The sequence below is a fragment of the Montipora capricornis genome, chromosome 6, assembly GCF_036669925.1.
Source record: "Montipora capricornis isolate CH-2021 chromosome 6, ASM3666992v2, whole genome shotgun sequence".
NCBI classification, from domain to species: Eukaryota; Metazoa; Cnidaria; class Anthozoa; order Scleractinia; family Acroporidae; genus Montipora; species Montipora capricornis.
The window spans coordinates 57,411,843-57,436,842 of record NC_090888.1 but is presented as its reverse complement, the minus strand read 5'-3'; the positions used below and the strand labels follow the sequence as shown (position 1 = coordinate 57,436,842).

The 25,000-nt window shown below is 41.6% G+C and overlaps 3 protein-coding genes across 3 annotated transcripts in view; 1 reads left to right on the top strand and 2 right to left on the bottom strand.

Annotated features, from left to right (window-relative positions):
- Positions 1-1,820, bottom strand: part of LOC138052636 (uncharacterized) — a 3,234-nt gene extending 1,414 nt beyond the window's left edge. Inside the window, exons 1-2 of the mRNA XM_068899175.1 lie at positions 1,500-1,820; positions 1-241 (exon numbers count right to left, since the gene is read on the bottom strand). The exon at positions 1-241 is cut by the window's left edge and continues 1,414 nt beyond it. Coding sequence (XP_068755276.1) covers positions 1-241; positions 1,500-1,670 — 412 coding nt within the window. The 5' untranslated portion in view covers positions 1,671-1,820. The remainder of the gene's footprint in view (positions 242-1,499) is intronic.
- Positions 1,821-4,954: 3,134 nt separating this feature from the next.
- On the top strand, positions 4,955-7,488 carry LOC138052605 (4-galactosyl-N-acetylglucosaminide 3-alpha-L-fucosyltransferase 9-like). Its single transcript, XM_068899139.1, has 2 exons — positions 4,955-5,072; positions 5,323-7,488. Exon 2 carries the CDS (start codon positions 5,423-5,425, stop codon positions 6,890-6,892), a length of 1,470 nt encoding a protein of 489 aa, XP_068755240.1. The 5' UTR covers positions 4,955-5,072; positions 5,323-5,422; the 3' UTR covers positions 6,893-7,488.
- Positions 6,829-25,000, bottom strand: part of LOC138052603 (polyphosphoinositide phosphatase-like) — a 31,780-nt gene continuing 13,608 nt past the window's right edge. Inside the window, exons 14-27 of the mRNA XM_068899138.1 lie at positions 24,258-24,328; positions 22,570-22,624; positions 21,837-21,926; positions 21,690-21,748; positions 19,168-19,242; positions 17,746-17,837; positions 16,796-16,940; positions 13,555-13,613; positions 12,596-12,755; positions 11,874-11,942; positions 10,855-11,014; positions 10,209-10,288; positions 8,553-8,624; positions 6,829-7,791 (exon numbers count right to left, since the gene is read on the bottom strand). Of these exons, the coding sequence (XP_068755239.1) occupies positions 7,614-7,791; positions 8,553-8,624; positions 10,209-10,288; positions 10,855-11,014; positions 11,874-11,942; positions 12,596-12,755; positions 13,555-13,613; positions 16,796-16,940; positions 17,746-17,837; positions 19,168-19,242; positions 21,690-21,748; positions 21,837-21,926; positions 22,570-22,624; positions 24,258-24,328 (1,365 nt within the window). The 3' untranslated portion in view covers positions 6,829-7,613. The remainder of the gene's footprint in view (positions 7,792-8,552; positions 8,625-10,208; positions 10,289-10,854; positions 11,015-11,873; positions 11,943-12,595; positions 12,756-13,554; positions 13,614-16,795; positions 16,941-17,745; positions 17,838-19,167; positions 19,243-21,689; positions 21,749-21,836; positions 21,927-22,569; positions 22,625-24,257; positions 24,329-25,000) is intronic.

Below are 25,000 nucleotides of genomic sequence, written 5' to 3'. Positions count from 1 at the left end.
CCATGTCCAATTCGATTATGGCGTTCTTCATTCCGAGTTCTTTCATTTTCCGTAAACCAACAGGAATGGTCTCGGTGTCTGGAACTCCATCTTTGTCGACAGATGCTAGGAACTCACTGAAGGCATAGAGGTTTGTGAAGTCCTCTCCTTTTTCTTTGAGTTGGCGAATGAAGGTGTCACCCACGCGTGTCATATGGGAGAATGAAGCAACAATCATGTGTTTGAACCCAATCTTCTTTATCTAAAAAAATGTGCAAACATGGGAAGGGAAATTAGACTTTAAGGGAGAGGCACAATAGGTCAACGTAATGTATCAAGGATTCTCAAGTTTTGACAACTGGTTTTTGAACGTCTGCCAAAGACAGAATTTCTGACACTTGCAAATTTTATGAACGAAATGGTATATGAAATGAATCATATACTTAACTGCGGATATAAAATCCGCTATGAAGCGTTAATGGCTTCATAGCTCAGTTGGTTAGAGCGGCGTCGCACCAGTATCGCGAGGTCACGGGTTCAAACCCCTTTAGTCCTGAAATTTTCAGGCTACCCTACGCAATTGCTGAAATTGCGTCCATACCTGCGAGGATCATAGCTTTTAACTTGACTTGCAAATTTGAAATAAAACAACCGATTGTTAGACCTCTAGAGTCAAATATCACAATGGTGCAATGTACAAATGCTGATGGAAGAACGAAAGAAATTGATGAGAAATCTATTGTTTTCGTCCACCAACTTGGCGACGATGATTTCAAGTGAATGTAACATCGCCAATAAATTTAGATATTACTTTCATTGCGTAACTCACGAAGTTGTCATTTTGGCTTACTTCGGGATTATTTTTCAACGCTTTTGCATCCAGAAAGGATCAATGACTCAAAACAATAAAAATATCAATAAGGCAACTTCAAACTAGAGCAAAATGTTTGCATAGCTGTAACAGTTGGCGGCTAACGTGTTGGTTCTTTCAACAGTCGGCCATTCATGCAGTTCAACATTAACGTGACGCTAGCGGCGAAAACAAGGAAAGATCTTTTGAGTTGAACCTTTGCAGAATAAGCAAGGCAGAATGAAACTAGCCACAAGGTGATTTTTAATTGCATGATGCGCTTCGCTAAGCGGTGTGCTGAAAAAGAACAAATACAAAGCTTTCTTTTGTTGTTGGAGCCTTGTCTTCACATGCCACACCCCCAAATAGGTAGTTTATGATCTTCGCTTTTCAAGTCAGCAATTTCAGAGAAAATCTAAAACGAATAGGTAGCGTGCAAACAGACTGACCAGCTTCAAATCTTTCATAGCAAACCAAGCTCTTAAACAACTCCCTCCATGTAAAAGTATTGTTTTAGAGAACGTTATTCCCTTGCAAACGAGGGCAATAAGTGGGCGCCTCGAATCACGCCCGTTTTGAGTACTAAAGCTTGGAAATGCGTGAATGCCAAAGCAGAAAGCACGAAGTAACATAAATAGCTATTTAAGTCCTGTTACCTTCTCTCACCAACCTGTTCATATATTTTCCATTTGTTCTCAATAGTGTGACCCCGCTGTTGACCCGCTATGCTCTCACGTAGGGAGTTGTCCAAAACAAACACTTCCATGTTCCTCAATGCTTTTCTCTTTTCCTTCTCGTCTTCTATAGTTTTCCGCATACGTTGAATCTGTTGTTGAAACATCGTTGTTTGTGATTATTGAGACGCTTGAAAGGTAAATTTTCAATGCCAATTAACGGCTGCTGTCGAGATGATTAGGAGGAGGTCAAGGTTTACTACCGCTGCAATAGTCGGGAATCGCAACCGGCGGACTGCAAAACGAGTCTGGCACCAAGCACACCTAGGCAGTACGCATATTATTTCGAAATAATTCTAATCTTAATCTATTTCTTTATGTTTTAATTCGCTGAATCTCAAAGGATTTGTGACAGAACCAATCAGAATAGCTGAAGCAGACTCTTACTCACTGAAAAAGGGCTACAAGCGTAAAAAATCTTTATTTAAATTTGTATCATTGCACACTTGATTACTCATGAGTTAACTTCGACCCCTTGCATTTGTTACCATAAAAGCGAAGTTTCTCGTGTCGACACCCATTGTTATCAATATGCCAACCAGAACCTGATTGGCTGTTGAAACAACGACTTCTTTTGTTCCGTGGTTGGCTAACTTTAATATCAAAAGAAATGTGACGTCAATGTTTGTAAACAAGAAATATCGCTAAACAGTGCAATACAACAATAATCTGTATTTAACGAGAAGAAACTCATTAACCATGAGGTATCTAACATACAGCCCTCAAAACCGTTAGAATAGTAGACCCAGGAAGTCAGTACTCAGCTATTTAATACAACGATTTGGTTTTATCAAGGGAGTTGATAATGTAAATTGGCCACCGTACAGAAATTCTAAAAAGAAAGCGTCAGAGGGAATCGACGAAGGATTCGCTCTGACGGAGGGCTAACGCTCAAAACGTCAGCTTTTAGAATTTCTGTACGGTGGCCAATTTACATTATCAACTCCGTTGATACAACCAAATTTTTGTATACTACCGACGCAGCACCACAGTTTCTTTAGAAACTAACCCCTTTATTTCATACAACGGTTCATTGGAAGTACTAATCCAAGACAGCCAAGACACAAAATGAGCATACGATAGGAACAATGCACCATAACCTAAATACGATAGAGCTACATCTCAACGTGATCAAATGAAATAAGAGGTTGAAAATATCACTTGTGAGGTAACCGAATAAAATTACGTATTAAAGCCGTAAAGGCCGGGACACACTAAGCGATAAGTCGCTGCGACACGTCGCGGGGACAAGTCGCCGCAACAATTCGCCTTGTGTGACACGGTTAATTTCATGAAAATCATTGCCGCTGCAGCAGAATTTTCTCGCTGCGATCAGTCGCACAAATTCAAACCAGTTTGAATCCGTGCGACATATCGCAGCGACAAAATTAGCGAAAGCAGCGTTGTCGCATCGTGTGTACATTCCGGCAACAAGTCGCTGCGACAAAATATAACTGAACCAATGAGAGAGAGTCATATGGACAGCCATATTGAATTAGAAAACTAGTTCACATTCCCCCTCATACGAGATCACTGCGTGTGCACCGAACAGGCGTCATGTCGCAGCGACTTGTTTTGCAAGTAGTACACATGGAGCAACTTGTCGCAGAGACATGTCGCTGCGACTTGTCGCCTAGTGTGTCCCGGCCTTAACGTGCATAATTAACGCTCAAGCATTGCACATTGTGATCTATTAGCCAATATCAAAAATATCATAATACTCAATTAAGAATAAAATACAATCACCGGAAATAAACATTTTTTAAAAATGCATTTTATATTAACTTGACGTTTCGTATGCTTGTCTATATACATTCTCAAATGTAACCGTTACATTTTTCAAAGTTTTTTTGTATACGAAATAAAGAGATCTGGGTACTATATTGAAGACGATCTTAAGGTGAAAGCATTGACGGTGGTTGATTGTTACTAATATACTAACAACTTCTCACTGCTAACGTTCGAATTCATAGAAACATTGTATATCCAGGAGCTGAAGTCTACTATGAATTCATACATACTTAATAGGCCATTTCCGAGTTCATGTCTGCCTCCTCTTCAAAGCGAGTCTAAGTGCGAAGTCTTTGTGATGGTAATTAGTTCTACTTTACATATGAATGAAAACTAATTTTCATAACAAAAACTTCGCACTTAGACTCGTTTTGAAGAGGAGGCAGACATGAACTTGGAAATGGCTTATTGAACACTCCCCACGGGGGCTTTTCAGGGTCAACGAAACACATCAACGAAACGACAGAACAGAATGAACAAACAACAACTGTTAAGAACCCCTACTGGCCGGAGGCAAACCAGTTGGCTAGTTATTTTGCACTACAATGTAATCTAACGTGGATGCGAGGCAATTTCGGGTTAAAACTACAAAATCGCCCGAAAATGCCTCATACATGCTAGATTATATTGTAATGCAAATGAGAAAAACTAACCGTGAAAAGCTATTGGCGAACGGCCAATATCGTTGCGCTTGGTAGCTCAGCCTTACAGGTTTTCAGTCCTTCAGGGGGGGTGAAGCCCATTTTGCCCCACCCCATTAGTCTGTTGAAACACGAAGACCCTTTTGACTTCACACTTGAGTCATCCTCGTAGACCCAGGGGCAGTTCGTGGGGCACGGAAGAAGAGTAAACTCGCGAGACAAAATGGCGACGAAGAAAAGTATAGGACGGCTAAGATCGCTCATTTTCAAACGTCTCCCGTTTGGATAAAACCGGGCCCGAAAAAGAACAAAAACGAGAAATTGTAACTCTGTCCGTTAGACAAGGGGAAGCGCGGTGGCCTCATGGTTAGTGCGCTCGACTCCGGATCGAGTGGTCCGGGTTCGGGCCCTGGCCGGGGACATTGCGTTGCGCTCTTGGACAAGACACTTTACTCTCACGGTGCCTCTCTCCACCCAGGTGTATAAATGGGTACCGGTGAATTTAATGCTGGGGGTAGCCCTGCGTTGTACTAGCATCCCATCCAGGGGGGAGTAGAAATACTCCTGGTTGCTTCATGCTACAAATCCGGCCAAATGCTCGTAAGCAGACTTAACCTTACCTTACCTCGTTAAACAAGAAGATTCTGTTGCAATAAAATGATCCGCAAAGATACGCTTGAAACAAAATGATCTAAAAATCGCTCCACGGTTTTCGTTAGTCATCAATTTGCAGGTACCAGAGGAAAGTGCTTGTCACGGACAATGAAATGCCTGATTAAACCTGTTGGTATCTTTTTATTTGACACTCGATAAAAGATAAACTTTGACTCTGAAGGGAATGTTCCTTTACAGATTGAGGAAAACACGATTCATACATCAATGATTTGGGATTCTTATGGAGCTTCATCGGGACTTGAAAGTGTTCTTCTTTTACATATTAGTCTTCTGACTCTTCTGTCTTACAAGGAAGGCAGCGCATTTTTGGATTCGCTATGGAGTTCCCACTGGATTTCAGTGAAATACAGGACAAGTTACAAACGTTTTTCTTCGTAAAACAATATTAGTCCCAGTATACAGGTGAGGTTTCTATGAAAGCACATTAGACGTTTTGCCATAAAACAACAGAATTCAAGTTACGTGTTGTGCCAGATGACACTAGTCTATTATAATACTTGCAAACTGCTGTCTTTTCATTCTTTCTGAGAGACAGCTGCTTTCAAAATAATTTGTCGCTATTCAACGGTCCGCTAACTTTGAAGTTCACTGCGAATGAAATGTTTTTTTGGTTAGGGTTCGACAATAATCTGTTGTTTTATTTCCGGCTCAGGTGTTTCAGATTTTAGGGAGACGGAGTTGTTAGTTTGCCGGCATTTTGATAGTGTCCCATCATCATCATACAGTAAAGAGCGATTCAAAAGTGACACCAAATGACATCATTTCGGGAAAATGCTTGTGTTTGCTTGAATGAACCCCACCCGCCTCATTTTGAAAAGGTCGCAAAGACAACGCAGTTGGTGATCACACAAAGCAAAGGGACAGCGGCTGAGAAGGAACATTTAGGGCAAGGCAACATGATGTTCTGGATGCGACCGACATCAAAACGGAGATCAATTTTGCTGTGTTGTTTTACATTCCTTGTTGTACGGACCATGCTGTTTGTAGTTCATTTTTACAAGGAAGAAGTAGCGCGAAATAAGAAACCTGTTCGTTTGAGGGCAGGTGGGGAGCTAACACCGGTTGACACTTTAACTACAGAGGATGCTAACGTCCAGTGGAGTGAAGACGACTTTCCTAAACCTCAACGAAAAAGACTGATTATTTACTGGTCCGGAGTAAGAGGTCACAAAGTACCCGTTCAAAAAACAGGATTGAATCACTCGCATTTCTGGCCATTTTTCTATGCGGGTAAACCCGGAGAGTGTCCCGTCCCTTGCGAACTGTCCAGCGACCAATCGCGTGCCGCGGAAGCGAGCGCATTCGTGGTTCATGCCAGACCACCAGATATTTATAATTTGCCTCCGATTGAAAACTTAGCGCCGTGGATTCTCCAGACTAACGAGAATCCCGTCTACACGCCAGCCATGCACGATCCAAAGATTCTGTCACAATTTAATCTGCTGGTAAGTTATCGTTTAGACTCGGATTTTCCAGCTCCAATTTACCCAATGCCCGAACTCACTCCACCCCTACCTTTTCACAAACGCCTGGGAAACGTTTTAGCTATTTTTTCCAAGTGTGAACCCGTGAGGACAGAATACATGCGTCAGCTTATGAACTACATCCAAGTAGATTCTTATGGTGCCTGTTTGAAGAATAAAGAAGGCTTAATAGGATTATATGGGAAAGTTGATAACCGATATGTTTTTAAAGATCACAAGCTTATACTGTCGAAATATTACAAGTTCTCCTTGGTTTTCATGAATCAAGACTGCGATTACTTCATAGACGACAGACTGTATCATGCACTAACAACTGGCTCAGTTCCAGTCTTTATGGGTACTGAAAAAGTGGACAAGTTTTTGCCAGGAAATCTTAAAAACTCTATCATCAAAGTGAGCGATTTCAAAAGCCCAAAGGAATTAGCAGAATATCTGAAGTTCCTTGGCAATAATGAAACCGCGTATACCAAGTATTTAGAGTGGAAATGGAAAGGAATGGGTGATATTTTCAACACAACCATTGGTCGATGGTGGCAGCCGAGATACCCGTTGTTTTGCCAAGTGTGTATGGCACTGGCCAAAGGCAAGCTGCACCGTGGGCTCAAAGTGGACTATTGCCAGCCTCGCAGGTTCGAGGACTGGGGACTAAAAAGTCCAGACATTGGTCTAACGGATAAGTACAGTTGGTTTATTTATGTTGCCTTTGTGGTGTTTATAGTTGCACTACTGATGTTATAAATGAGAACTTTCTGCCGAAGAACACATCAAATGAAAGCAAACAAGTAGTGAAAAATTGTTTTGTAACCTTCCTGAGGTTTGTAACTGAAAGTTGCTGCGAAGGAGCTCGGCAATGAATGGTAAGATGATGTTGGACTGACAAGTTTTTGCCGGCTGAAAAATGACAACCGCCGAATAATAGTTGTAATATAGCTAGTTTGTATAGTTTGAAAATGTTTTATTGTAAATGTTCTCAACTTTCACATTAAAAGAAAAAACCTGTTTCAAAAACTGTCCACACGAACATGCCTATATCGACAATTTAATTCCCATGTAAATCCATTGCTCGAAGGGGAGACTTAAAGTAGAGTGTCACAGAAAGTTTTGATTCTATTATATGCATCTGTCGAGGATGGCTAAATTAATAACTTTGGCCTTTGTTTGACAACACTCAATTAAAACACACCCTACCTCAGCCAGTATTTGATGCCACCGATGTGAAAAAGGAAGCTACCACATTCGGAACCCCGAGACACGAGGATGGTTTGTTTATTTTATGATTCTGAGCAATGGTCTGGCCCCGGGTTCGAATTTACATAAGACGCTCTGCACAAAAGTCTGATGCTCTACACGCTGAGCTAGGGGGTCGTCCCTTTGGTCAGCCACTCGACCCAATTGCGCGATGCGCACGCTTGCCACATCTCTCCGAGAATTTCGACGTTGCTCCTATGGAAAGTCAGATTTACTGATATTTTCTGCCAACATATTTTCTGTACACTTCGACGCTAACAGGTGAAGTCCAGAACTGTCCACTCTTACCAGCCTGAATGTAAGCCGTGTACAGAGTCTTCGACGGTCGGTCTACCGGAGGTGGTCTCACGGAGCGACTGCAGTCTAGTGAGAAGGGTTTGTGGGCAGCCCTATTAAAAAGAATACATACACAAGCTTTTTGCGGGTTTCCTAATTAGATCTTTTTTATGAATTGCATATCCATCGTCTTCGTCGTCGCAAGAATCATCATCATCATCATGATCATCATTTGGTCTCGCGATTGAGACTGTGCAAGCGGCACCACTCCACAGCTTCCCTGTCAGTCGTCGTCACATGCATCCGTAAAAGGAAATTCCTTTGGTACTGCGCTTTGACTACATGCACTACGCTGCGACAAGAGTGAATTAGATACGAGTGTTGATCTATCACCTTGCGGCCGTGGTGCCCCAGCACAGTCGCAAATGAATTTATTTTTAGATACACTTTGAGCGCGAAACAAACAGAGGGTCGCAAACTTTAACCAATCAGAGGAAGCCATGTCATGCGTGACTGCTTCTGCCATGTCTTTTTCAGGGTCGTGACAACTGATTTTCGCGGTAACGGGTATTCTAAAAATCGACTCATTTGTGACTGTGCTGGGGAGCCCACCCATGCCATAACAACACTCTTATCTAATTCACTCTAGCCTGCGAGCAGTCCCTTCAGTTTTTCAAGGAAGCATGGGTAATACGCGAGTGTAGCCGTGCGTAGGTTACTGGCGAGACACGGAGCCGCAAGACTATGTCCCTCACGGGTGCATGACGCTGTCACGATAAAGCTCCCCACCCTCCCCCCCCTCCCCCCCCCCCAAAAAAAAAAAAAAAAAAAAGAAGAAAAAGAAAACTCCATTGGGCATCAGTGTGTTCCTTACCAGTTGTAATGGATGTGCCTCACTCCTGGACGTTCTCTATCTGGTGTAGCGGTCTTCCCAAATTGTACAAATCTGTCGAGAACACAAATTTTTTGTTCATTGCACCGTGTCTCGACTTAAACGGAACTATCATCCTTGTCTCAGATCATCATGTACAGCACCATGCCAGTTAGGTGACAGAATAAGTCCTGTACTTCCTAGATCAAATATTTAGAACGTAATTTCTAATCTTGGGTTTCCTATGTATGGGGTGAGCTTAAGCAAGTTCTCGTTTTACGTCATCTGCTTTTTCAGCGCCATCTTGAATTACGTCATACGTGATTTTCACTCGTCGTATGCGCAAATGACGATGGCGTACCACGTAATTGTTTGTACGGAGTTAATTCGCACCAACACACTGATATTTGCCAAGGGATATTTTTAGTAATTTCTCAGGCAATTTCAAAAGATTCCAGATTTTTGTTACGGCATCACTTCCAAACTCTCCATTTTTAGCCACATTCCACAAGCCTCACATGAATACTTTCGATAGACGTTCTTTACATAAATGCATCGTCTTCATGGCATCACGGCTTGTCTCGAGATTCCAACCTCCAAAGTTCTCCCAACGACCGCACTTCATAATCAATGATTACTCCTAGTTTAATTTTATATGATCATTCAAATTCAAAGTATATTTCCAGCTTAAAGAGGCTAAAATTCTTCACATAGTTCAAGAAAGCTAACAAAATAACGTCTGTCGTCCAATCACAGATAACTTGAGAAATGAAGTTCCAACACACCACGTTGTTCGTAACTTTGAGCCAGCTTCTCATAGCTCGGAAAATACTCATAATTGAATTCATCCCTTCGTAATCTCATATGCAATAAGCGCGAATGGAATTCTCGTTTTATTAAATTTCACGAATAAATCCTGAATGTTTAGATTCCTGGAAATTTCGCTTCGGTCACAAATTAAACTTTCCATCTTTGCGACACTTTGCGCGATCACACGGTATATGAGCTGATAGTCACGATTTAGTCCCAATCTAAATGCTAAGAACGAAATATCCGTCATATATATAATAAAAAAGGAATTATATAGATATCGGAGGATCTAACAAATCCCTGCTTCATCTGCATAAAACCTTTAAAGGCCTGGGCAAAACGTCTTCAGCATTCACTTCAACATCCGTTCGATTTTGGTGAACGATGCTGACTGCTGGGGTGGGGTGGGGTGGGCAAACGGTTTCAACACATCATCAACATTTGATTCAACATCAGTCCCAAGCTACAGCTACGGTTGTTACCATGGAAACGGATATGGTCACGTCATTGATAGACCAATTAGTGCGCCGGCGCATACCCAACAATGTTGAAAGAGGGGGACAACAGGATTCAACTTCATCCAACATTCGTTGTTGTAGTTATGCAGGCCAAATGATAAAAAAAAAAACTCAGGAGAATTCACTATAAGAGTGAAATTCGAAGTGCTCTGTATTCCCATCTAATACATCTGAGCGGAAACGGGCCCACACAAGCACAGAGGAAAACAGCGATTTTTTTAATAACTTAGACAGTTAGGTCTCTGCTCTCGAGCTTAACAGCAGCAGCCAATGAATCCCTCCTCTCTAACCGATGAGAAACTCAGGCCATATACTTAGCAAATTGGAATACCTTTCATAAGCCCCCATACTCTGCTGCTTTGGGTCTTTCAAGCCAATGCCATAAACATCCTGCATTGACGGCAGCAGCTCCTGTGGAAAATCATGACCACGTCAATGTTGAGGCAATAGATCACTTTCGATATATTAAAATTCAGCTTGGCAGCCAGGCCTAGAGGACACAAACAAAGGAACCTGAATGAACATGTTTATTCATTTCTTTTGTTTGTGTCCTCTAAGCCTCACTATCAAGCTGAATTTTAATATATCGAAAGTGGTCTATTGCAGAGATTTCAATTAAATGCTGTAAAGCCAAACAAAATCAACGACTTCTTTTGAGACGATTGCAAATAGCGCATAAACGCCTTCTTGCGCGTTACAATGTTTGTTAACTCGGTGAGCCTTTTATGCAAGGAGTTCCACAGTGAAACCGCCCGATAATGGCAGGTTGGTTGGGCTGGTTTAAGGAGTTAAGATCGACACCTGACATCTTTTAAAAACTATTGTCCAAATTTTACAAAAGTTTAATCCATTTCACAGAACTTTAACGAGTTTGATGCCGATCACACAACCTGACAACCGCGCAACACAAACGTTGAGAATTCGCCACAGCTTTTAATGTAAGAAATCGACGAAGAAATTAGAACATCGCGGCCGACCTGAAATGAAACACAACACGTGCTACTGCTGCTGCTCTTTTCCATAAACGATATGGCTGAGCTGTCATCCTCTGAGCTGGATCCAGGATCACTGCTGTCATAGAGGCCCAAAGGCTCGGGTGCCGCGCCAACAGTTCGGCGGGTAGGGACTGGCCGACGGCTACAGCAGAATAAATTAGGTCAGTTTAGTGAAAAAAGGCTGGTTAATACTACAAGCTTTTTTCAACAAGTTGAACTTCATGGGACACGTCGCGGGGACAAAATCACCCCCGAACTGGTGTTGCAGAATTATAAAAGTATCAGTTTACACGTGGGGACATGCCGCTGCAACATATCCCTGGGACATGTACCCGCAACATTTTCGTGTGTGTGCAAATGTTGTGATTTTGTCTCTGCGACATGTCCCCGCTACAAGACCCTAATGCATGTCGCCTCAGTGTGTACTCAGACACCTTTTTGTCATTGCAACATGTCGCTGTACCATGATGTCCCTGCAACATGAACCCTCGTGTCTGCCCACCTTAACAGGGAAAATCGAAAGAAACGGTTATGTAAATGAAGAAAAATCGGTATCCCATCATAAATTATTAATAAGTTTTATAAGAAAATTTAAACACGTCGTTGATGGGTGCGTGTGACTTAAAACCGCTGTAGATCTCCCACGATTTACAAACAACAAATTGGCTGACGTCTCTCTGTTGGGGTTATTTCGCTTTAATTGTTGCTTTCAGGTCACTTCAAAGGGGCGTCTGTAAAATGGCTCGATAGCTAAGCTCAACATTTTCAACCGTCCCCTTCTATGACAACGCTGGTTGCCGTCTTTGATTTCAGTTTCTAGTTTTGTCCTTACAAGTCCCCCACAAGCTTCAAGCATTAAATAAAACTGTTTAAAAACTGATTAAGACAGCCAATGTCTGTTATCTTCTAGCCAGCGGAGCAAACGTTGCCGTACAACCAGAAAACACCGGAAAGACGGCAATGGATTGCTACGCAAGCTTCCATCTTCACACATTGCTCACCCAGTTAACTTGGCAGGCGCTCTCACCACAAAAGGACTGTGGTTATGGGCAATCGGCGGCATAAAATCCCTGGGAAAAGAAAAACAATCAAAATGTTCCGCTTTTTATCCAGTGGAGGCTTCCATCTACCCTCGCTGTCATTTCCGAGTAAGTGATCTTGACTTTAACTCTGATGGAGATATTGGTCTTTTTATATGAAATGAATCATGTACTGAGCTGCGGATATGAAATCAAGTAAAGCTATGATCCTCGCAGTCATGGACGCAATTTTAGCAATTGCGTAGAGACGCCTGAAAAATTTAGGACTTCAACACGGTTCGAACCCGCGACCCCGAGATACCGGTGCAACGCTCTAACCAACCGAGCCACGAAGCCACTGACGTTGGAAGCTGTTCATTTGTGGGTTCTAATTTCCCCGTGAATGAATCAGTGAACAAAATGATATATGAAATGAATCATATACTGAGCTGCGGATATGAAATCAAGTAAAGCTATGATCCTCGCAACTTCAAATTGAATGTGAACAGCGGCCATATCCCTGGCCATCATGGTTTCGCCTGTAAACAGCCTCTTCAGTTTTTCGAGACGGCGTAAGTGGCGCGACGGGAAACAATGCAAACACACACGAGCAGGGCCAAAAGAAACTTAAGATGATGATCATATGCTATATTTTACACCTTCTGCTGCTCGACAGCTGTGAGGAGAAAACACTAATCACATACCTACAGGACTTCTGCATTACGTGAGGATAGAGGGACTCCAGCACGGTCAAATCGTCAGGCTGATAAAACTCGGAAAACACGTCCACTGGTTCCTCATCTGCGTTAAGTGAATGCTGTGTAGCGCGATCTTCATTGTTATCCGTCTCTTCTGGAGCAGATTCTGTGAATGATGAGCGCAGGGTTCATTTACTTGTAGGTGAGAGGAATACATGAATAAAAAACTGTTGAAGTAAGGATCATTTAGGAATCGTGTTGCTCTAGAAGACAGACCATAACTCTGAGACATAGGGTATCATGAGGTTTGTCCAAGAGTGAAAGCAATAAGACGTAAGCGTCACGAAGTGTCCTCATACCTTTTACCTATCTTTTACATAACTTGTGTCCGGAAATTCTGGCGATGAACGTCATAAAGTGCATGTCCCCCAAAGGTTAACATTAACTTTTACGAAAACAATGAAGGAGCTATGTCACGCAAAACAATGTAATTTATGACACCCAAAATGCCCTAAAAGTAGAATGAAACATTGCGATAACCACTTAAAACCGTTGAACAACATAAAAGCATGGATGGGCAAAAATGGACAAGATTGACACGGGGTGCATTTGGGTAATCTTGAAAAAAGTCGGCTCGACGTTTTCAAGGTCATTTTTGTTCAGAATCATCTTGTTTGTGATGTAACGCCGGATAATTTTATCAGTAAAGGAATTCCACATTAAATTTTAGAGTTGTAAACTCTTGATTATCTAAAGATTTTCCCTAAAATAACTAAAATAACGTGACATAGCCCCTTTAACATCAAAGATAACACGAACGCTAACGTTAAGTCTATTGTTGTAAATACGTAATTGATGCTTCAACTAAACCGGACACCAAAAGGGAGAGTACTTCCCAAATACTTTCAATCCTGGACAGTTGACAATCCATTTGTGTAAAAGAGCTTAATTAAATTTGTACTCACCAAGAGGGGTAGGGTGAGGCAAATAATTGATCACTGTTTGATCCCACCACTTGGTGTAACTGACAAAGGAAAACAAAAAATGGCAAGTTGCGACTTCTTGAAAATAACAGGAAAAAAAAGAGCTAGAAGCAAGTGCGCTTCGCGCTCACTCCACGCAGTCCCCAAGACTTTTTCGCGCCTGTTTTGCAGTCTCAATAAAAAACATTCATTGTGGCCACGTTGATAACTCTTATCAATCATCCAGGCTCGTATGGTTGGCGCTAATCAGCGTTACATACCATGGAAACCTACAGCTTTTGATACCTCTTAACCAAAGGTTAGTGCTAACCAAGCTTCGAGCAACCGGCCCAAGGAAGTTGTCATTCGTTTCGGTTATTGCACCAGTAACGGCAACCGGAAGTGACGCATTTTCCGTTTTTTAGTTGTCTTGACAATACCACATTTAGATCACTGAGCATCTTTTCGCTAGTACAGAAGATAAGTTAAAAACTCTGGACCGGAGAGAGCCTAGCATGTCCTAGCATGCGAAGTGTTCACTTCCGGTTTCCGTCAGTTGTTCAAAAACGTCTGGTTGAGCACCGGGCTGCAATGCGGGAGGTCGTGAGTTCAACTCCAGCCGGACCAACACTCAGGGTCTTTAACTAACTGGGGAGAAAGTGCTGCCATTGTAATGTCATCTGCAAATGGTTAGACATAAAAGTCTTCTAGAATAAGGACGATGAACCGTAGGCCCCGTCTCACAACCCTTCAAAGTATACGGTCTATAAGGTCTATAACTTACCAACAATAAAGAGATAAAATAACCAATTACCGGTGCTAAACCAACAAGCATGCTCCCCCGGAAAATTTTTGAAAACTGAATGCCGGAAAATGCATTTCCTGGCCTTTTGGGCCATGAAACTCAGACATTAGAGGGATGAATCAAGCTGCAATTATACTATGAAAACCATGTTACTTAAAGAAAGACGAAGCGACATTTCAATATTACAACCCTATAAACAAAAAGTTGAGTGATATTTTTTGTATCTTTTTGGTGGTTTTGCTGGAGCTAACGAGCATGGCAAATATTGCCACTTGACAACTTGTAAAGATAGCACATACTTGAAGGACTAAACCAGCAAAGGCTTCTGATTGGTTGTCAAATAAAGAAGCTGATTGGAGGATACTAATTGGCCAATGGCGTAAAGGATGTTTCGATCCTGTTTAGGTGTGAAGATGACACACATTCGTTCCATTGTGTAATTAGCGGGAAAATATGCTTGCGGAACTTGGTTGTAGTAATTTCGAAAATTGAAAATCACTCGAGCGGTTTAAGAGTGATGTAGTTTTTTTCCGAAGAGTTTAGGAGTTCCGTAAAGCAGTGAGAGTTCAAGAGTGACGTTGGATAAAGATCCGTTGTCATGTTGAAGCGTAGAGATGCCCTCGAGAGGACGAGCACTTACGCGGGCAAGTAGGATTTAACTCCGAGGAGCGTTACGTTCAAGTGTTTAAATAAAGTCTACGAGTCCTCAGCTTCTACGTTCGCCATAAATGATCAACTGAAAGGTTCGAAGTGAAAACGAAGGAGCGGTTAGTGAATGATCAGGGGCTAGTTTTGTTCCTCAGTTGAGTTGTGGTAAGAGATGCGTGAACGCAGGCTGAGCGTGTTGCTAGCAGAACATCATATGTAAATTTCCTTCTGGTTTGAGAACAAACCTTTTGAAAGTGCTTCTTTGTGTACAAGTTTTTTTATGATTGCGGCGTGATTAAAGGAAGTTTTGCGCGGACTAAAACGTCCTTGAGTGATTTTTCCTCCCTGTAAGGTACAATCGAGGGCTGTTTAAAGATATCGAAATCCAATATGGCGGACAACAAATCATATTGTTCCTACTTTCCCGCCACCGCAGCAAGATTTTTTCAAAACGAAAGTCTCAAGCATAACGTTTTTAAACTGCCCTTGAGTCAGAAGTCTTTTATGTGTTTTCAGAAAAGATAAGCACTGCAAATTTTTATTCGTATTGAGCCCAAGTAGTTTAGACCTCATAAACATCATCTCCTGTACATGTCTTGACTCTTCAAACAATGAAAGTAGCCAGCGAAACCTGACAGAGAAGCCGGCGAACTTCGCCGGCTGCCGGCTCTTATATACAACCCTGCCAACAAGCCGCCTTTTGATATGGATGCCGATCACGTGAGCCAAAGATACAGAAAGTACGAAAACAGGTGTGAAGGACGGTGTTTTCGTGGTTAAGAGTGAAATGTCACTTTGCAAATCGTATCTATTTTTTTATCCTTGAAATTTAGATGCCTTCATACTTTGACGGCAGATTCACTGGGTACTACATCCTCTACTCGTTCAGGGCGTTGAGAGCGATTCACAACTGATGACAGGCTTGTGAACATTAAATGTGCCCGTCTGAGGCGGAGTCTGAAATTTATCGTTTTTTTCGATAAGACGAGAAAGTCTTACTTTATTACTTTATATGAACTGAAAATCAGTGTAGGTAAATCGTTGTTATATCTCTTTTAGGAAGCGTGCGCAAAAACACGACGATGTGCAACCAATCTCTTGAGACACAAGTAGCAGTGGTGTAATTTACAAATGCTGGTGGACGAACAAAATAAGCTAATGACATATTCATTGTTTCAGCCCAAAAACATGGCAGCGATGACGTAACGTGAAAACCACCAATACAAGTTCGCGTTGTTGGAATTATGAATGAATTTATTTAACTGTCAAATCTTCCAGAGCTGAGGAGCTAACTGGGGACACTGAACATCCAAATCAAATCTATTTAACTCAAATGAAAATATAGGTGTGCCCCGAGAAAAACCTCTCGGAGCAACAAAATCAGGAAACTGATCTCCCCACTGCGCCAGCCCTGCACACCGCAAGTCGTTGCAATTCGAAAACATGCATTGACTGCCCACAAATTCAACTGGCATGAACGGGAGTAGAAATAGAAGGAGTGAAACGTAATGTGCTCAGTTCCTCCACATAGATATGGTCACTTCTCGCCGCTATTTCGAGAATGACGGCAAAGAAATTAAACAAAATATAAAACAGGTGTGGAGAGTAGAGAGCCGTTGTTTTGGCTCATTAAAACGTTTTCTGCCGTTTTCGTTCTCGCCGACGAAGTCTTTGCGGTAAGCTCCCTATTTTAAGCACACGAGTGTGTTCCGACATAGATTTGAGCCCACCCACTTGTGACCGGGCAGCAGTTTCTGGACGCGTCCTACCCTCATTCGTCGACCCTATTACCTCTTTCTCTTCTTAGACGCTTTCAAGTCCCAAGTTGTATTGTGGTGCAAGTAATAATCACTGGGTAACTCCCAAATCTTGTGTTTTTCCTGTTGGGGTAAAAATATCCCTAGAAACAGATTCATAGCTTGTTGTTTGTCAGCGTCTGCAAAGACAAAACAAAAAAAACAGTTGTTTGACGTCGTTGTTTTATGCAAACATTTTTTCATTTTTGTTGGTAATTAATCAAAGCAAATAAGACCACCCCTGTTCATGAATAGAATGTTGCATATCAATATTACATGCAAAGGTCAACAGTTTTATCTCAAGGCGCTACTCTCCTCAGCAGAAGGTCTATGAAGTGCAGTTGAAAGCTCAAGTTTTAAGAGTGTTCAAAATGACTGAAACCTTGACTTTTCGCTTTCGGAATACTCGCTCTTTACCACACCAAAACTCAGTTTTTAAGTAACTGCGGAGAATATACTGCCAGTTCGTGATAACATCAGCAACCGTTAAGAGCGTTCTAGTCTTCTCGGATAAAGATGATGTACCTCGCCCAAAGGCCTCTTCTTACACTCAGATACACTATAACTTAATCTGCACTTGGGGCAATGGGCCATTTCCGAGTTCATGTCTGCCTCCTCTTCTAAGCGAGTCTAAGTGCGAAGTTTTTCTTATGAAATTTAGCTTTCATTGATATGTAAAGAATAACTAATTACCATCACAAAAACTTCGCACTTAGACTCGCTTTGTAGAGGAGGCAGACATGAACTCAGAAATGGCCTATTATATAAACCGACTAGTGATTCAACGTATGCTAGAGAACTGCATCGCCGCGGAATCGCTCAACGAAGAGTCCCGTAGAAATGCCTTTCAAAGTGTTATCAAGAGCATTCGAATATTTCCTATTGCCGCGGGGGAACGAAGAACATAGTCTAACAAGGTGCCACAACGTTAATCGTTTATCTCACCGGTAAAAGCATTGCTGTAGTAACGAGACACCGTCTGCATGATGTCCCGAGAGTGGGTAGTAAACGGCGAGACCTTACGGTAGGTTCGAATTCTAAAATTAAAGAGATATTTGACAGTTAATGCACAAACCATTGATGCTTGAGACACAATCTCGACCCCAGAGCTCTTCTCTCGACTGAGGGAGAGAAGAGCTCTGGGGAACCCTGAAACAAAGTGTCTTCTCATTGGTTTTCGTGAAGAACAATCAAAAGCGTCTCTAATTGGTGCATTCATGTTAGCAGGAGGAGTGAGCAGGCGCCGTAAGGTTCAAATAGCCAATTTTTGGCTACAAGAACCAAACGGCGCATGTTCTCCTGGATAGAGTTTTCCAGAGCCTTGTGTCGATGCAAGGCTCTGGTGACGAGAATGGCTTGAGACACAGAGAACTGACGTCGCCAACAACAAGCTTGCGCAAGGGGTCATCCACTAGATTAGCCTTTGCTATTTGGATGATCCCAACTCGCTCCCTATTTTGTTATTACACCTTACACTCTTATTACACTCTCTTTTGATGCCTATGTAAATTTTACCTATGATCTTTTACATGTTATGTGAAACTGAGCTGAGTTAAATAAATCATCTTGTCTTGTCGCAACAAGCACCGTGTAGTTGCAGTGGTTAGGGTGGGGTGGTCGGTCAAAGTGCAACTCCTGCTTCCTGGCTTGTTCCTAGTGGTCGCGAACACAACTTTGCCACGTTTGTAAATAGCCTAGTGGACTAGGGCTTCTCAATGCTTTTTTTAAATCAGCCTAGGATCAGGCTCCGCAGTGCAAGGGGACGAAAATAAATCATCTAGAACAGCGAGCCAAGCGGGGGTTTGGGGAGAGAGAGGGGAAGGTGGAGTTCGCAGCCTTGTCTTTTGCACAGGCGCGCTTCAGTGGCTTGCTTTGCTCGCCAATTTTCCCACAGCGGAGTCTGTTCACATGCTCTTTGTTTATTAGAAATGCTACTTTCCATAAAAGTCCCCATAGCTTTGTGTTTTTAACGTCATTACTGTGACGTGTTACCAAATTACCCGTTTTACACAACTAATTACGCGCCTAGGCGAGCCAGCAGTTTCAAGTTTTATAACGGAAGGCACCGAAAAATAATTTTTTGGCCACATAGTCTTGCTTCATGAACTTTTTTTCTTTGTTCAGTTTGTACTAGAGAGCGTTCCTTGCCTTGCGAGGATGAGCAAAATTCGGCCAGTGCTTCTGATTTAGATGGAAGAAAAACAATGATAACTCGGCCACCATTTATGGAGGTGGTCTATGATCCGTCTAACTTGAACCCGTTTTCCTACTGGACAAACTGTAAGAAGCACCGCCAACCTCCTAATGGAATTTCTTCAGAGTTTACTGTCTTCTTGAAATTACAAGTCAAAATAAGTAATACTATACCCATGCACTAGCTGTGATCCACCATACTGCAAAGCAAGCGTGTCGCCATGAGCTTCATAGAGATCCTCTAAAATCCTGAAAGATCAATCCAAGTTTTTGGGGGCGCTTAAGTCGAGTTTTGTTGACATTCAATCGCTTTTGACCATGGTAAAATTTCTATTGGATAAAAACCGTTTATCAGTTGGTTTGGTCGATGACCCTTTATTCAAAAAAGAACATTAACGGACTCTGTCTTCTCCGCGGTGATTTGAAACTACTCTGAGGCAAGCTCAAGCGGCTGGCTTCGATGGCGGTTAAACAACTCGGAGAAATCCAGAAAGAACTATGCTTTGAGGTCTGCTGTTACGAAACTTCGACCAAAACCGACTGTGGTTGAAACGGTCAAAGCGACTAAAACACGACCTCACTGTGCAAACTTGATACCGCGTCAAAGCCGCAAAAAGCACCTTAATTACCGGGGAAAGACATTGAGAACTTTTCCAATTTTTTGCAATTTTTGCACCCTATTTCTAAATTTCGAGCACTTAATGAAAATTCAAACACTATTTGAGCACTTTCAATTCTTTCGATTTTTCCCACTTATGTCCGGAAATGCCCGTAATTCGATCAGTAAAACTTAAACCAAAGTAATTCCTTTGGCCAACCAAAAAGGACGGAGACAATCCAGTAAACCAATCAAAACTCGAAGTAATTACACGTAGCCGACAAAAAGCGCGGGAAAATGCGCACGCACGTGCCACGATTGGTTTCGGTTTCAGTTCTGATTGGTTGAAAATGTGGCGCGAGAACTTTCAACCAATCACTTAGTGAAGCAATGCAAAACCAAAGCAATTCGCTAATTACTTTCGACACTCAATTGAAAATCGCTCTAGGAGTGAATGGAGTCCAATTCGCTCTGTAATCATAAAAGTGATTAACAAAATTAGACGACCGCGTAGCGGGAGTCCGATTTGTTTAATGACGAGTAAGATTACAGACTAAATTGGACGACACGAAGTCCTGTTACCAATTGATCATAATCAATACAATTTCCGAGAAACAAATGCATTCATTTTTCACTGTCTAATGTTGCAAATTCGTCCATTTTGGAAAATCCCCAGTTTGGCAGGGTAAGTGGTTGATGCTATGGTTATTATGATAAATTCTGTGATTGGTGGATTAAGTTGAGTGCACTTAATATGATCGACTGATGTAACTGTCCGATTACATATGTCCGATTACAGTGTCCGATTACACCCCTTCACAATAATTAGTGAAAAATGGAGTGATTTTCAGTTGAGTGTCGTAAAACCAAAACCAAAGTAATTACTTTGGCCAATCAAAAAGGACAGAGACAATTCGGTAAACCAATCAAAACTCGAAGTAATTACACGTAGCCGGCACAAAGCGCGGGAAAATATGCACGCGCGAACCACGATTGGTTTTGGTTTCACTTTTGAGAAAGTGGCGCGAAAACTTTGAACCAATCACTAAGTGAAGTAACCATAAACCAAAGAAATTCGCTAAATACTTTCAACACTCAATTGAAAACCACTCTAAAGAAGTTAATGCACCAATCAAAGTTGAGACTTGTAATGGTTATGATTAGGTAAGGGTAAAGGTTAGCGTTATTTTTAGCTTAGGGTAACTATGCAGCTGTTTATCCTTACTTGATGAGCAGCATTTGGGGGAAACTTTGTGAATATAATTGTCTGTATTCCAAGAAACGAGTGATGTTGATGTTAGGAAGAAGAGCAAGGGGACAGTTCGGCTCAATATATAACAAGTAATGATTCCAAGTTCGAGTGAGGCCTTACACTACAGTGAATCTATTTAACCCAATTATTCCATCAGAGATCAACCCTAGTATTGTAATACTAGGGTAGGGTAGGGTAGGGTAGTTTTATACCCAATTATTCCATCAGAGATCAACCCTAGTATTGGAATACTAGAGTTGATCTCTGATGAAATAATTGGGTATAAAAAATTTAATAGTAGTGTTAGGCCTCAGTCGAACTTGGAATCATTACTATCAATATGCTACTGAAGGACAACAACTAACGATTATCAATATAGAAGGCTTATTGAAATCCGCGTTTATCTAATTAGGGACACGTCTAGACAGATCTTATTTTTCCAGCTCAATCAGGACAAACCTCAGCACGAAGCTTTCAAAGGCAGCTAGTTTTTCACCGGGACATCTTGTTAGCACTTTGCTCCTCAATGGAGAGTAATTGAGTAAAAATAGTGACGTACGGGCTTTTCCGGAAATAACCTGCTTTGAACGACATTCCAGGTGTTGCCTGCGCAACTGACGGTTCCTAATGAATCATGGGTCATTCCGGTCCTCTGTTGGGGTAATGGTTCAGAGAAGCTCAGCTTCAGACTTTCCTTTGCTCCCACGAAGGACTGGAACGGACCCAGGATTCACAAAGAACTTCCTATAAGCGAAATAATCTATTAAGAAATCTCGGTTGACCTTTCCCCCATTCCCCTGATCATTAGCAGTACAGTCAAAAATCTTAATTTTTTTTTAAACATACCGGACAGCATCTGAATCAAACTGGACAAATGGTTTGTCGATCACTCCTAATGCACGTAGCTGAAAATGAATCCATTAAATAATTTGAATTACTGTCACAGTCAAGTTTTACCTCAGGTATTTGGCATTCCATTGATAACACTTTTACCTGATATCCCAGAGCACATTTGCCCACCATGAACTGGGCAGTGTTGGTTCTGTCCAAACAATCAACACAGTTTGTCCTCAGCACACCATTCTTGAAACCAAGAGGTTGAAATTAATACTAATATATAAAGCTAAGGGGCATTGCATATTCAATAAATAAAATAATAAGGAGGCACGGCAGAGCGTGATGATAAACTAAAATTTTGTCCTCCAAAGATTCCCCGCTGTAGGGATTCATTCATGTCTAACTGCACGGATTTGATTGATGCCTGACATATTCCAGGGGCCCGTTTCTCGAAAGTCCCGAAACATTTCGGGGCATTTTCGGGACTTTCGAGAAACGGGCCCCAGGTGACGAATCTTAAAGAAGAGTGTTGTTCGCGCGCATCATACGAACGCCAGAAAAGCCCAACGAACCAGCAATGAAAAGGGAGTATTTTTTCCATGGCTGTTTTTTTCTACCTCTTGCTTTTGAAAAGTGTTTTGTTTGTTTGTTTGTTTTTTTTCAGTACCGTTTTTTGGGATTTCCATGCGTTAATCACAAATAAGCCAAACAAATACATGTGCCTCGAACGTTGGTTTTTAGTCTTATTATCACACGGCCATCAAGTCCCAAAAAAACTCTGGTACTTGTCTCTTTCAAATTCAACCCAATTTCATGTAAAAATCCCTATAAAAAAAGCAAAAACTGAATTACATTCCATTCTCCGCCCTATCCAGTGAAAAAAACTAACCTGTCCTCTTCCGACACTGCCTTCAGCATATCCTCGACCACGCATACCGTCACATCTACAAACCAAATAATTTTTATTGTTTTGATTCGAAGTCATCACAACAAGAAGAGAGTTTGAACGCAAAGAGACAGGAATAGATCAGGGCTCAGTTGTTTTGGGGAAAAAACTTGCTTAACTGGGATATAGTACTGTTACGGTAATGCTATATAGCCCGGCTATGGTCTGACTTAACTAGTGCTAGCCTGGCTTGGAGAAACTCGGCCCTGTTGGTGAGTGCAAGGCTTTCATCAGGCCGTGTTTCTTTGGGAAATTCCGAATTCTGTTTTAGGAATCCTAACAGGGAGTTTGTATTCCGATACTTTTTCTTCGTGAATATTTTCTATTCTTTACTTAAAACCCGGTCAAAAATCACGATAGTATTATAAATTTGCAATAATATTAAGATATAGTAAGAATTAATTACTTGTTTTAAAAGAATGCCGAGAGAATTTATTTCTCTCAACGGCTGAGTCCCATAGAAGTAGACTTTACTCTGGTTGGGCGTAGTTGTAACCAGGACAAAACTCCTTTTTCTATTCATTTCTCAGACTCGGTGTCATATGTGGGTTGAGTTTGTTGGTTCTCTACTCTGCGTCAAGAGGCTTTTTTTACCGAGTACTTCGGTTTTCCCTTTCCTCAAATACCAACATTTGATTTGATTTGATTTGCGTTCAGAATTTGAGTTGATTTCTCTGTTCAGTGTCCCTACTTAGGCCCCGTCCACACACGTATCCGCTTATTTTTGAATCCGCAACTTTTTCTTTCCGGATACGCCTTCCATCCACACGTATCCGGCGAATTCGATGGCGAATCTGGAACTTTTTAAATACGCTCTCCAGAGTGGATATTTTTTAATCCGATATGAATCCAGAACACGGACGCCAAATCCGGATTTTTTTTATCCGGATGACGTAACAAGATCGAGCCCAGTTCCTTACCGTGAAATCAATTCTCAAGATGGCTGCCGAGGGCTTCATGGCGCATGCTCAGTTACCTCTGTTTCCTTGAGAAGTACTGAGTACTAGAGTGAATCCGGATACGTTTCGGCGAGGCTTACACCATGTAGTACTCCGTTTCGGATACGTGTGGACGGGCAAATTCGGTTTGAATACGCTACGTGTGGATGGAAATATTTTTGAATCCGGAAAGAAAAAGTTGCGGGTTCAGAAATATCCGGATACGTGCCCCAGCACTAGACACTTAAGTCAAGTTGATAATCATCATTGAAGCGTTACGTAGCCGTTCATACCAGGTCAAATAGAGCGACTTTCAAAAACAAAGGAGCGCGAATTTTCATTTGCTCAACGAACGGGGATGCAAACATTCTCATCTTTCCATGGAACTTTCCGGAAAGTGTCGCGTTTACGACAGTTGAAATGCAGTATTAATGTGATTGGGCAATTGAACTGGTTACTGCCGATATTAGGAGTTTCCTTGTATTTACAGAAATAAGGAGAACTTTTGCTTTTATCTTGCCAAACATTGGTCCTTGAAACAAATTGTAAACACTTTTTCAAGGTCATAGAAAACTCGTTCTAATGATTATTTAATAATGTACAGTGACCTTAAAACTGAATCCAAGTACCTCGCAAAGACAATTTTCAAACAACTACACGTGATTGCAATGAATTCTTACAAATAAGGTATACCTAACATCTCTTCTAATCTGATTACAGTGCAACTCTTGACCACTGTGGAAAAACCCAGTTGCTTTGAAGACCTGAAATGTAAATAAGATTCAAAATTAGTCAAATTAACTGACAAATTTGGCCTCGTTAGCATTAATGAATCAAAAGGGATGACTTATCTCACTTGCTCAAGACCGTACTGGGGAATATTGACCCTCAGTCCGTACCGCCACCACAGGGGGCCCACACAATCGGATGTGTAGCCGATTGTTATTTTATAGTAAATGTACTGGATTTACCGTTTGCTTCACCTATAGCGATATATCGTTAACTATGTATGTAAATCAATGATAAATAAACGTTGAATTACCTTACCTGTGGTTTATAGTCGTCCTTTTACCTCAAAAGCGGTTTTTTGAGCGATGATGAATGAATTTGAGTTCGCCGTTGACTGTTCATTCAAGATCGCTCAAAAAACCGCTTTTGAGGTAAAAGGACGACTATAAACCACAGGTAAGGTAATTCAACGTTTATTTATCATTGATTTACATACATAGTTAACGATATATCGCTATAGGTGAAGCAAACGGTAAATCCAGTACACTTACTATAAAATAACAATCGGCTACACATCCGATTGTGTGGGTCCCCTGTGCCGCCACGACCTCTGGCTAATTATTCCCAAGTACGGCCCTCGCGCTCGGATAGTAAGAGGTTAATATCAATATTTTTAAGACGTGTTTTCTGCCACTTAAAGTGCTACT

Excerpts from the sequence above, each read along its gene's own strand:
- LOC138052605 (XM_068899139.1), top strand. The coding sequence starts at position 5,423 with ATGACATCATTTCGGGAAAATGCTTGTGTTTGCTTGAATGAACCCCAC.